Source organism: Peromyscus californicus, unplaced genomic scaffold (genome assembly GCF_007827085.1).
Source record: "Peromyscus californicus insignis strain IS unplaced genomic scaffold, ASM782708v3 Scaffold_7__1_contigs__length_154581171, whole genome shotgun sequence".
Classification (NCBI taxonomy): domain Eukaryota; kingdom Metazoa; phylum Chordata; class Mammalia; order Rodentia; family Cricetidae; genus Peromyscus; species Peromyscus californicus.
In genome coordinates, this window is record NW_026294595.1 from 37,263,548 (window position 1) to 37,277,534 (window position 13,987).

General features: G+C 38.7%; 1 protein-coding gene across 17 annotated transcripts in view; it reads right to left on the reverse strand.

Annotated features, from left to right (window-relative positions):
- Baz2b (bromodomain adjacent to zinc finger domain 2B) overlaps nt 1–13,987 on the reverse strand; it is a 325,749-nt gene that overhangs the window by 78,131 nt on the left and 233,631 nt on the right. For 15 of the 17 annotated variants that reach the window (XM_052723267.1, XM_052723266.1, XM_052723259.1 and 12 more), the window contains 4 exons: nt 9,619–9,783; nt 8,354–8,547; nt 1,510–1,707; nt 855–1,250 (listed from right to left, as the gene is read on the reverse strand). In XM_052723267.1, coding sequence (XP_052579227.1) covers nt 855–1,250; nt 1,510–1,707; nt 8,354–8,547; nt 9,619–9,783 — 953 coding nt within the window. The remainder of the gene's footprint in view (nt 1–854; nt 1,251–1,509; nt 1,708–8,353; nt 8,548–9,618; nt 9,784–13,987) is intronic. The other 2 variants (XM_052723268.1, XM_052723263.1) reach the window with 1 other exon arrangement.

Consider the following 13,987-nt stretch of genomic DNA (forward strand, 5'->3'; position numbering starts at 1 on the left):
TACTTCTGGAATGATCTCTAGACAGTAAGAACATTAAAACTTTTAATTAAAATGCACACACCCCACAGATGTATAAAATTAAAAAATAAAAACCAACAAAACAATGGTTGCTTTGGGCTTTACAGTCGAAGAAATATGGGCATATGCCACTGTGCTATTACTGAAAAAAGATTATTTTATAAAAAAATTTTAGACTTAAGTTCTAAGAGTAAAGGTAAATTACACAAAAGTTAATTTCTTCAACAGAGAACATATTAATATTAAAATAAGGAGGCATTAATTTTACACAAAATAATTATAAAACATGTCTTATTCAACTATAATATACGCTTACTGCCCAAATAGTAAACAGGGGAGTAGAAGGGGTCGGTGACACAATAGTTTTGTCAGAAGTGTATGAAATAGTTTATGACTATAAAATCAGAAAACACAGTTTTGGGGGATGTTGGGAACTGAACCTTGGTCTTACTCTACCACTGAGCTACATCCACAGCATAAAATCTGGAGGTGAGGGGGCTGGAGAGATGGCTCACTGGTTAAGAACATGGACTGCTCTTCCAGAGGACCTGGGTTTGATTCCCAGCACCCACATGGCAACTCTCAGGTGTCTGTAATAACAGTTCCAGCGGACCCTGCAGCCATGGCAATTCACCAATGCACGTACACTAACTAACTAACTAACTAACTAACTAACTAACTAACTAACTAACTAACTAACTAACAAGTCTGGAGTTGAGAATCAAGCCCAGTGCTGGGCTCCACATTGAGCAGGTGCTACACACTGAGCTACACCTTAGCCCCATTTGTAAGAAACCCCAGCACTGAGATCCTTGTGTACATAATACTTAACTTACCCGTTTGGATCGCAATTCACTGGTCAGAGAACTAGATTCTTCAGAGGTATTTTTATTCCCTGCTTTAAGTACATCAGGAGAAGGAACTATGAGTTTCCTGTACGTTTCCTTTTTGGCTTGATTTACCAACGACAAAGGTTTCACATTGGCCACCAATCCCGTAGACTGTATTACACTGGTGTGTTTGTTCACAGATTCCTCCTTGGCCTGAGAGCTTTGGAAAATAAATGGAAGCTGCTGTGACAAAACCTGAGGCTGCTTCTGCTGGGATTGGAATGATGAGTGGGTCTGGGGTTCAGACACGAGAGGTAATGGCTGCTGTAGTCTTTTTTCCTGGGCTTTTTCAGCTGCTTTCTGCCCATCCGCTTTTGGATCTGAAATAGCATGTAATAGCACCTGGAAATAAAATTTAAGAGGAAGTTATCTTGGCATCCATTAAGAGCATCAAGTGGTAAAACGTGGAGAAAGAGAATATTTTAGAGAGTATTGTTAATCACTATGACAGAGACATAACACAGAGGTCACTAACACATAACAAACATCCTTTAAAAGCACTTGTCTGTAGGAAAGAACTGAAGGTTATTAAAATGAACAGGCTATAGGCGAGATGAAGGCTCTCCCTCCTAACGAGGTCTAGACACATGCAAAACAATACCTGGTTGTTACTTTTGTGTTGTGCTTCAGTCTCTGAGTCAGAATCCTCCTCTTCACTCTCCTCAATACTTTGATCCTCTTCCTCTTCGAGATCATCTGAGTCACTACTACTAATGCCTTCTTCACTTGAGGTGTCTGACGATGTGCCCGAATCACTATCACTGTTGCTAGAACTTTCCATAGCTTTCTTCCTAGGTTTCTGGACAAAGAGACATTATTTGGTAAGCTATACTTTTGAAGAAATTCAGGTTTCGGTAAAAGACATGCTCTTTTAATTTTCAAATGATATCTTCAATATCAAGAGAAATGATTTATCATGAAGGTTATTATTAGCTAACTTATTTGACAAGAAATCATCAACAGAAAGTGTAAGTTCTGACATGGCTTGTCACTTAATGCATTTGCCCATTGATCTGTTTAGAAAACAATGATTTAAAATATTGTTATGGGGTGGGGACTGATTTTGTAACCTGAAAAAAATTCCCTATATTCTCCTACTTAAAACTATATCAAATAATTCTATTATGTTACTTAATGTGTAAATTGTATTCTTATGCATAAAGCATAAAATATGGCTTTTAACAATAGACAATGTCCCATGTAGAACAGTTAAAATATAAATATCATACATATGTAGATTTACCTATGTTTCAAATAGTGCACCATTTAAATTGTAGTTCACAAAATAATTACACAGATTTAGTGTGAGTTGTCTTTATCTATATAGCAAATAGACAAACTTTTACCTAAGATGTGCCAAGGAACCTTTTGAGGTACCTACTGTAACTGTGTGAAACAGTGAATCTTTGCACACAGGAAACTCAGTCTAATGGAGGAGAGAGGAGGGAAGCGTTTTTCATAGAAAATCAAACAATTGCATCTGTGTTGAGTGACACACAGAAGACATGGTAGACAGCAAAAGATTTGTGGTGCTATGTCAAGAAATGCAATCCTGTCTAAGACTATTTCACATCAACACAGCAGTCAGCAGGCAGAGGCAGGAGTATCTCTACCAGTTTCAGAATAGCCTGGTCTACATAGTGAACCCAGGCCAGCCAGGGCTATACACTGAAACCTTGCCTTTAAAAAATTTAAAATGAAGAAATCACATAGGGAAAAAGCTATTTCTAGAATATTTAAGACTTTATTGGGAAAAATATTAAAAGCTGACAAAAGTTCATATTTAAAAAGTAGGCTATGTTTCAGAAATGGTCAGAAGGTATGGATGCCTGTAGTGAAAGAGTATTTTGGGGACATGAAACTATAGCGGCACACACGATTCAAAGTGGTTGTGACTGTACAAGACCTGAAGAAGAATAAGCTAGCCAAACTCACAGAAAGGATGGGGAAAGGGCTCCTGAAGATCAACCCATGCCTGAGAAGCTACTGGCAATGATGGCCACTGGGAGCATGAAGACCACCTTTCTTAGGGATGCAGGCAGTGAGGGGTTACTCATGCTCCAGCAGATGCTCCTACAGCCATGTACATATAGGCAGCAATAATCTACGTGGAGGGTGATGAGACGGAGCAGGGAGAGGGCGAGGGAGGGAAGAGCACACACGGCAGAGAGCACCCATCAGCAGGCACCAAGTCGGGAGGAGGAAGGGGTGAAGAAGGGGGATTATATCCAAACACATTACAGGAACATAGGAATACAAAACTAGTTCTGTAACCACAATAAAAGCCAACTGATAGGAAGACTGAAAAGGAGGAATGTTGAAAAGACAGAGCAGCGATTAAGTAGAACCTATAGCTACTCCCAGTCATTCCAGTAAATTTCATTTACAAAGTCCCTAGGAATGGTGTACATATGTGTGGTGGATATGTGTGTGTGTGTGTGTACACACGCACACATGTTGTATTTGTAAATTAATTAGGTAATGTCTCCTTACTTTCATGAAAACTTTTTAAAAATCATCTTGAATACATAAAAATGATCAAAGGAGAGCTGCTTAATTTCATTCCATCTGATCACAGAGAGTTTCTTAGAACTCTCTTGAACTTTAATTTCACTATATACTTTTTTCAGTAACAAAACAAAGACATGCTATCTGCTATGTATAGGTGTTTAAATCTTTGGGGATACAGGATATGAGGAACAGACTTAATGCTAGTGAGAACAGGAGACATCAAATTATTCTGAGTGGCGAGTATCATTTAAAAACAGGAGCATTAGCGCACACCCTGTGCCAGAGGGTGAAGGTAGGACTGTGATGCTGTCGTCAGGACCTGGTGAGCTGAGCTCAAGGGAGAACGAAAGCAGGAGGGCAGCAGTGGAAAAGGCACTAACTGGACTCTGGGCAAGTCAGAGCACAGTGAACAGGACCTTTGGCAAGTGATAAGGGAGGGTAGGCCAACAGACCTCAACTCAGACGGCTCTTCAGAGCAAAGGGCAAGTGCACTGGATTCTGGAGGAGCAGCCATTGCTGGAAGGAGCGACAACAGAGGCCAGCCTCCTTAAAGTCTGCAGAGAACGTGCACTTTGAACTTCAACGTTTACTCATTTTGAAGTGCACAGCTCAGTACTATTAAAAACATTCAGATTGGCACATGATTGTCAGAACACACCTTCAGAACTCTTTCCATCTGTGACACAGAAACACTAAACACATTAAACACCAACTCCTGGGCCAGGGAGATGGCCAGGGGCTAACCTGAGTCTGACAACACACGGGGAGGAAAGAGGGAAAGGGCTCTCAAGGTTATGCTCTGATCTGCACACATGCGCTGTGAAATGTGTGCTAGCACACATCCATACACATAAATGTAACATGGAAGGAATCGAACTTTTTAGCTACCATGATAATTAAACTACAGACTCATATATTTGAGACTCTTCATTCAAATCTTTGGAACATATACCCACAAATGAAATGGCTGGATCATATTATAATTCTATAATTTATACTTAAATTATAATCTAAATTTTGGGGTTCACTGCACACTTTGTCCATGGCAACTCTGTCAATTTATATTCTCTAAAATGTTCTTCAAGTCACAAATAAATAAACAAACAAACAAACAGACAGACAGTCTTATTATTTTTAAAGGTGGCATTGGCTACACAGGACAGAAATTCATGTAACTGGAAGATAGAATACTTTCAACTTTAAGTAGTTTTATTTTCAAAACAGGCTATGTGTTTCTATACTCTAGTCTAAACTATGATCTAAGCAAGCTACATGAGGAAATGTACTTATCAGTGACTCTAATGAGGAGGCCTGAGATCAGCACTGCACCCCTGAGGAAGGACAAATTATCTGAAGAGATTTCTTTCAAACTTTACAGGAAAGTGCTAATGAGGCAATTTTTACAAAGCTTTTAATCTTGAAAAATGATGAGTAAAAATACAGGATTTTATGTTCATTTTATTTAAGCAATCTGTTACCATAACACATGTTGGCACATGTATAATTCACAACTGCTTAAGATTATATGAAATCATAAATTTTACATTATGATAAATTCTACTTTAAGATTAGATAAAACTTCGCTTAACAGCAACTCTCTTATACTATTACTTTGATTGGGTGTTTACATGCACCAGTATGGTACCTCAGATCTGTCTGTACGGTTCACGAAAGGAGTGTCTGTAGGTAAGTTTGAATATGTGCTCCTGGAGAGGTTTTAGTGAGGAGCCCTAATTCTGCTTAAGAATCTCAGTGCAGATTCCTCACTAAAAACAAGTTAAGCCTGTTTCACATTCATGCCTTCCAAACTTCTTGTGCAATGCCTTGAACCTGTACACCACTTGAGGTTTCACGTTTCCCTAGACTTTTATCACGACTTCCACGACATGGGATGACAAAGTTTAAAAGTTTAGACCCTTGCATTTTAGAAATACAGTGTAGACATGTATCCAACGACACAACACATGAGGTGAGCAGGTGCTGTGTCGCACACAGAGGAGAGCTAGCAGAAATGAGAAACAAGCCCTGCTGCTTACGCCGTTGGGACTGCCCTTGGAAACACATCCTAAGGGAGACCGAGGGCAGCCGCAGAGGGCAGGTGGGAAGCAGCACCCGACACTGAATCACCTGCAGGAAAGAGCTGAGGATCTTTCACCAGGTGGGCTCAAATGCTCAGTGTCTGGAGCAGAAAGAGAATGTTTGGGGCCTTGTACAGCTTCTTAAAGACACCAGGTGACCTTCCCCAAGCTCTTATATGGGTGTACTATATTCTGGGAAATAGCTATTTTCTGCTGAGAAAACAGAGATCGAGAAAAAAAAAAAAGATAAAAATGTAGCTGAAGGTGTCTTGGATAAGTGAAACCTGGACCTAATGATGGCCAACATTTTATGCAGTTGGGATGTCAGGGTTTCCCTTGTATCATGCTAAAAAGGGAAGCCGAAGCTTTTAAAGATTAGAATCTGGAATAAATTTACCATACATGTGAATTATATACTAACCCTACATCTGGAACCAATTCTTTTAAGATCTAGTCAGAAGGCAGAACCCATATTAGCAATCTGAGTGAGAAAGGGTAGCAAAGAATTACCAAGTAGCTAGGGGGTACTGATACACACCAGCAACCTCAACACGGAGGCAGTGAGGCAGAAGGAGCTTAGGTTCCAGGCCATCCTAGCCTACAAAGTAAAACCTTGTCTCAAAACAAAACAAAAACATGCACTGAGAATTATTAGTTAATAAAAGGAGATGCCTGATAAAAACAGTGAACAGCCCCTCTCTAAATAATAAGGAAATCACAGATAGAGTCATTTTTCTGTAAGATTATGGAAGACGGTTTCTTTCCCATGAACCCATTCACCTGAGGCTAAGCTTTTGATTTTGTTGAAAAGAAGTGGCTCTTCTGATATGCAAAATTAAATTAAATTATAAAATTAAAAAATTAAAAAAGGGGGGGTGGGAGGGGGAAGGACAGGGGAATCCGTGGCTAATATGTAAAATTAAATTAAATTATAAAATAAAAAAAAAATAAAAAAAGAAGTGGCTCTTGCCCACCGTATAGCAGGACTGTTGAAGGAGGTATCATCCAGCAAGGCCCTAGCACACACATAGGGAATACAGACAGCTAGGGTAGGTACCAGGAAAATTACCTAGAAAGGCATCCATTCATTTTTCAGCAAAACTTGCTTATAAACTGTGTTGCGGGGTATATGATAACACTGTGAACTCCCAGTTTGCATTTGTGTTAATTAAATAAAATCAACCTTGGGTCAGGAGGCAGAGTCAGCAACTAGTTGACAGAAAGTAATCATAGAGAGTCAGAGGGAATCTGGAAGATGGATAGAAAGACCCACAGAGAGTAGGAGGGAGGGACTTCGAATGTGGCGGTCCTTTTTGGTTTGGAACAACTGAAGAGACACTCTGAGACACTGGCAAAGGGGGAAAGCCAGATAGATGCTCTTCAAACTCTCTGAGCTAACAGGTTTTCATCCAAGCTTTATTTCACACGAGTCTTTATTGGTAAATAGAATGATAGAGATTTAGTTAAAAACTACATCTGATGGCAGGAGGTAGATCTGGAGAGAAGTAAAGGTCCTGCCAGGTCACTGCCTGAGAAGTGGGCCGTTCCTGGCTGAAACAGCAGAAGATTCATGTGCAGCCACTGTGATGGCTGAAACAATAGAACTGCTCTGGTGCCAATGAGATCACTAGATGGTGTGCAGCATTTGAGTTCTCTGTATACCAGTGCCTATATTTGGACACTAGCAGCCTAGAGGCCATCAGTTGGCAACAAAGTAATCCATTGACAGCATAGCCTAAAAGAAACACTAAATTTGGGGCTGGAGAGATGGTTCAGAAGCTAAGAGCAAAGGGTGCTCTTCCAGAGGACTCAGGTTCAATTCCCACACCCACAAGACAGGTCACAATTGACTATAACTCCAGTCCTTAGGGATCTGACTCCCTCTTCTGGCATCCATGGAGATGGCACACATGTGCATAGACAAATGGAGGCAAAAACATCTACATACGTATAGAATTTAAAGAGAGACAGACACAGAAATAAAGAGAAAGAAATACTAAATCAGCAGCAAAAATCCCTCCTCTAATAGAACACTGCCCCCAGTCTTTCGGTTGTGTAGCTCTATTTTTGACAAGGTCTCTCTAACAGCTTAAAGTTTGCTATGTAGCTCAGGCTGGCCTGGAGCTCAGCCTGCCTTGGCTGGGAGTAAAGGTATGGGACATCATGCCCAGCCTAGGACACTCCCTTAAGAATGCCTAATCTTATGCCAAAAGGCAAAGGAAAAGGAGAATACATTCAGTGCAGAGACAATCAATTGACAACCTGCATACAGAGACAGAACTGGCCCAACATGGTTAACTCTTCCATAAGCATAATTAATGGGTGTATAGGATCTATTGAGATGATCTAAAACTTCCCCATAATAAAAGATTGTTTAGTTTTGCTACCCTAACTATAGACTCTGAAGTTAACCTTTTTGGCTTCAAAATCTGACTCTGCCACTTACTGGATAATTATTTTTTCCAATTTGTACTAACAACCACCAAATGTAGGGTAGAGGGAAAATTGAAATTGATATAGAAAGCAATTAGAATAGAGCCAGCATCTAGTATGTCTCCTTCAAGTTGTCTTGGAGCTGGGAGCCTAACTCAGTGGTATAGTGTGAGCGTAGTTTGCATAACTCCTTAGGTTCAACTCCTAACTATTACTACCAATTATATTGTTTGTTCAGGTACTGTGAGTTTTAATATTCCAAGATATCTATTCTAATATCAACATTATGCTATAAAAATATACATCTGCAAAAACAAGAGTTGGTAACAAGAAATTAATCCACACATTCTGGTGGCTTGACTTTTAAAATATTTACCTTATCTATTGATCCATTACGTACTTGTTCTTAAAGAAACAGCTTACCTTATCTTTGATTTTGTCGGCTCTGGCATCCAAAGGCTGACTTTTGCTTTGTTCCTGATGACATTTTAGGTTTCCTCCACCTGAGCTTGTGCTTTGATTCTGCCCCATGGAACTTGAAGCAGGAGTGGATAGTACAGATGTACTGACACCAAGTACAGATGATGCACTGTTTCCATTAACTGACCCATTTATACCTTGAAAATAAACATGTTTATATGATGGGACATTATTTGGCCAAAACAAGGAATAGAGTACTTGTGCATGTGTAATGTAGATCAAGCTCGTAAACACTGTAAAAAGACACTAAAAGTCACATATGATCCACTAAATGAAAGATTCATAATGAATACTGTAGAGACAAGGCACACACAACAGTGTGACAGGCAGGAAGGTGTGATTACTTACAGGGTATAGACTTCTTAGAGATAATATTTTAGAGATGATACAGGGTGGCCATATGCAACATTATGAACACATTAAATTCAACGGAATTATTCCTAGCATTAAACTGTGTGAATATCATTTAAATTAAACAAACATATTTAGAAAATAAATTATATGTAAGTATTGTCTGCTTAGAAACACTCAATTTAAAAGAGCAATGGACAGGGCTGGAGAGATGGCTCAGCAGTTAAGAGTACTGGCTGCTTTTCCAGAGGACCCGGGTTCAATTCCCAGCACCCACATGGTGGCTCACAACTGTCTGTAACTACAGTTCCAAGGGATCTGATGTACATGGAAGGAAGGAAGGGAGGGAGAGAGAGAGAGGGAGGGAGGGAGGGAGGGAGGGAGGGAGGAAGGAAGGAAGGAAGGAAGGAAGGAAGCAAACAAAACCAATGGGCTATCTACAACACTGTAATTTCTAAATACTATCGTAACAATACTTAGAAACTTTAGAAATGCTGATCATTTCAAAGAAGAACACAGTAGTGGGGTGCTGGCTTAGACAAAACTAATACTTAAGTTGAGAAGCAGCAGCATCCCACTGAGTTAGGTGTAAGGAGATAATGACAGACAGAGGGAAGAGGAGTAGAACTGGGTTCAGATCCTGGCTAAACCACGTCAGTGTCTGAGCATACTTCCAAGCTCAAGTATTTAACCTTGGCTGCAAACTCAGGAGATGTGTAATCTGATTACTGTAAGGATCAAGCAAGATGACGAGGAAGCATCCAGCACCAGGCTGCAAAAGGGTCCTGGAAGCAAACTCTGTTGCAAAGAGGCATGGGACAGAGGTTCTGGCTCGTCCCTCATGCTCATGTGAGTACCTTTCTCAGGACCGTTCCGATTATTCTTTCCAGAAGTCCTTGAATGGAATGAAGAATCGTGATTCTGGGCTGGAGGAGCAAACATTGGTGGAATTCCCAGTAAGGGTGGAAAGAAGGGCGCTCCTGCACGAGTGTGAACGTCTGTGGTTCGCCACCATTCTGCACCTCAAAACCAAAGAAAAAGAAACTGAATTAACTTTCAAATTCATCTAGTGACCATTTTCTACTATTGCAAAAACAATGTTTCAAGTTTCTCCTGGGACAGAACTGCTCAAGTCACATAGTTCTGATCATTTTTTCCCCCACTGTAAACAGGTAATTCGAACTTGCATAATCCCCTCTTATTACTAGGCCATTATTCAAGATTCTTCCCTTTACAGTTTTTTAGATTCAAGCTAAAAATGAACACATTTTCATAATTTAAAAGCTGCCAAAAACTCAGAATATAAAACGAACCATTTGACTTGATAACCTACACCATCTATTTACTAAGCCAAGAAGGAAAATAATTAAATCCATATTAATTTATTTCAAGACTTTAGATTTGAAGCTGACATCTGCAACCTCTGAAGATTTTCCTCCAATTATATACAATATAAATTTGGCTTTGACAAATCTGGCGGGTGGGTAATTAATATTATCAGATGAGTATCTCAAATGCATTTATGGATTAAATAATTCTGTAGCCAAATAAAAAACAAAAATATAAAAAACTTAGTAATAAGCCTTTTTTGTTTAGACTAAGAAATAAGTTCTCAAAGAATATTTTCAAAACAAATAATTTTTCATTAAAATGTTAGGCATAAGCCAGGTAGTGGTGGTACATGTCTTTAATGCCAGCACTCAGGAGGCAAAAGCAGGCGGATCTCTGAGTTCAAGGCCAGCTTGGTCTACAGAGTAAGTTCCGGGACAGCCAGGGCTACACAGAGAAACCTTGTCTCAAAGAACCAAAAACCAAAAACAAACAAACAAACAAGGCTTATAAAGCTTCTAGCTTTAAAATTGATAAGGAAAGCTTGAGCTCTCCTTTATACTTCTCATTTAATTATAGATGACTGATTTTTTTAAAATAAATATCAAACAACTAAATTGGAGAATCATAGAATGCAATTCAGATATTCAAATAGTAGTTCTTCATTAAAACTCTTAGGGGGAAAAGCCAATTATATAATTTTTTTTTTTTCCAAGAAGAGTGAAGATTAAAAAGAGCTTTGGAAATTATCCAAAGAACTGTCTTGGGTTGCCTCTTATCACATCCTGGACAAAATCACCAACTGAATAATCCACCAAACTTCCAAGTAATTTCTGTTCATACCAGTCTCCTAAACAATATGCCATTCATTTTTTGATTGGAATAAACACAGAAAATGAGAAGAAAACACCACAATACTATCAGGAGATTTTACTACAAGATCTTTAGAAAGTCCCAGGAATGTAAAGGTAACACTTGTCCAGTCGGGCGGTGGTGGCGCACGCCTTTAATCCCAGCACTCAGGAGTCAGAGGGAGGCGGATCTCTGTGAGTTTGAGGTCAGCCTGGTCTACAGAGCGAGATCCAGGACAGCCAGGGCGATTACACAGAGAAATCCAGTGTGTGTGTGTGTGGTGTGTGTGTGTGTGTGTGTGTGTGTGTGTGTGTGTGTGTGTGTGTGTGTGTGTGTGTGTGTGTAATGTCCAAGGTCACTAACAGTCCCAAGGGGTATCATGAACAGCATAGGCAAAACACTGCAAAGGCCACTGTTGAAACTGCACATAGAGTAGCTAGTGAATGCTACCCTGAATGCTAGGACTTCAGAAAAACTGAACATTCCAGTTACTCAATTAGTCACTCAACCACTGTCTGGATTGCACTTAGATGGATAAAAGGAGGAAGCATTTTCGGGAGGGACTATCTGCACAGACCATCCCTACAAACAGGTTTGCAACTTAGTTTTCACTTAGGTGACAAAACAGACTGCAGTTTCCCAGCAAGAATTGTTTCACTTACACTTCTGACAGATGTCTTAAGGTTGGGTATAAAGATTTGGTAAACAACTAAGAAGTCAAAGCATAAGATTTTAAATGTGACAGATATACAGTAGGCATTAGAGAAAAATAATAGGTACAATGTATGCTCACAGTGACAGGGCATCCCAGAGACAAACATACAAGATCAATTAGATAAACTAAGAAACTGGCCTTCTCTAAAGATAAATCTCTGACATTATTTCACAGGAAATTACAACTTTTCAGTGAAAAGTTTACGTAGCTTTCAAATTGAGGAAAATAAACAAATTTAGTCATAAGCTAACTTAATTATCAAATGGAAGATATAAAATAAAGGTAACATAAGTAGGTACAGGATGAAAGTCTAAGCAAATTCAAAATTCCTAAGAAACACTACAGCAGCCACAACAATCATTTCCAGGTGTGATGCTAATATATTAGAGCATACAGGAGATTTGATCATGCAGTACATCCCTTTGTAGGTTTCTTGGCACCAGGGTTTCACTGTTTAGCCCAGGTTGGCATCAAACTTGTGATCTTCTGCCTTCCAAGATCTAGAATTATAGTCATGTGCCTGCATACCTGGCTCTGATATGGTAGAATTTAAAAATGACTCATATATGGAAAACAACCCAAAACTTCATAGAATTATAGCATTAAAATGTGAACACCAAGAATTTTAAATATTTTAAGATAAATTTCATAAAATACTATTTTAATATAAAAATACAAATTTTATTATATTAATATCAATTAAACAATTTTATATTTTCTGTTTGAAATGAGAAATAGTTTAGATGTAAATAAACCTTATAAAAAATTATACCTTACTTAAAATTGCTAATATCTTCTTGTGACTTCCTTGTGTTTTTCCTAAAGTGGCCATTTGGTTACCCTTCTGAATGATAGACAATTTAAATATATAAATTATTACACCAAGGTGTCATTTAAAGAAAGTGGTTTCTCTAAAATTAGTTGTAATCTCTACCCATTTGGTAAAGAAGTATACACACATATGCATTTTTAATTACTAATGCTTCTGTTTATAATTACCTGTCTCTAGTAAGCCATAAAATACATTGTACTGGTGCGTGGCTGCATAAACAGTCACCTGCACAGATCGTAACGGGTGAAATGCATGAGCACCTTATCTAGGTTCAAGAATTATGTGGCTTGTTTATGTAGGATGTTCTTAAATATTTTTTATTTGTTGTGTGTGTGTGCGCGCGTGTTCATTCACATGTATGTGCATGAATGTCACAGTACATATAGAGGTCGGAGAACTAGAGGGAACAGGTTCTCTTCTTGCATCATGTGGGTCCCATGAATTGAACTCAGGTCCTAAGGTTTGGCAATAAGAGCCTTTTCACACTGAGCTGTCTCACTGGTCTTAGACTGGTTTTTACATATTGGAGATACCATCATTATTAAAGCCCATACAAGTTATTTTTTAATATTCATTGACCATCTTATCAGTATTTGATTTTAATACAATACACTATAGTTTAGAAATGTTCAAAAGTAGTACTATAATAAATTAACACAAAACAATAAAAGTACTGAAGATATTAGTAATTACTTATATTACTGTTGACTATTTAGATTTTGATTTAGAAATCTATTTCTGGAGATAGCTGTTGATATCTGATACTAAATAACCATGTTAAAAACAGAATGAAGCAGGCACAGTGCTGCTCGGGAGGCAGAGGAGGTACATCTCTACAAGTTTGAGGTCAGCCTGATCTACACAGCAGAGTTTCAGGCGAGCCAGGGCTACACAGTGAGACTGTCTAGAACAGTGTTTTTAAAGTCCCTGTTAACATAGTAAAGGAAATACTCGGACTTGGTCAACACTGTCTAGCCACAAACTTTTCCGATCATGCCCCTCTCCAAGACAATGAAATTAAAGGAAAAATGTGACTCAAGAAATAGTACTTGAAATACAATGTAACCATTTCTGTTTTCTGTGTTTCAGAAGATATTTGATTCTTTTTAAAGATTCTTTTTAAAGATACTTTGTCTGCCATTAAGGTGGGCAGGAAAAAATAGCGATATTTGCAGACAGCACTAGACATGCTTGTCTACTAGAATCTTCACACAGCCCCAGAGAGCCAGGAATTTTATGGTTTTCAGTTTACAAGGATGAAAGGTCAGAGATTTGTCCAAGGCCAGATTTAAATTCAGGTCAATTTCTACCTAGAACTAAAGCTCTGCTGTTTTAAACACTGTTCCAGTAAACCAAGCTTCTTTAATAAAACTGAACTATAATGTGCAGTGATTAATGTGAAGCTTGGATTTTCAAGAAAATTTGTGTGAATTCAGCTACTGTGTGACCACAGTCTACAGAATTTCAAGTCACACTGGCCCTGACCAGGTATATGCAC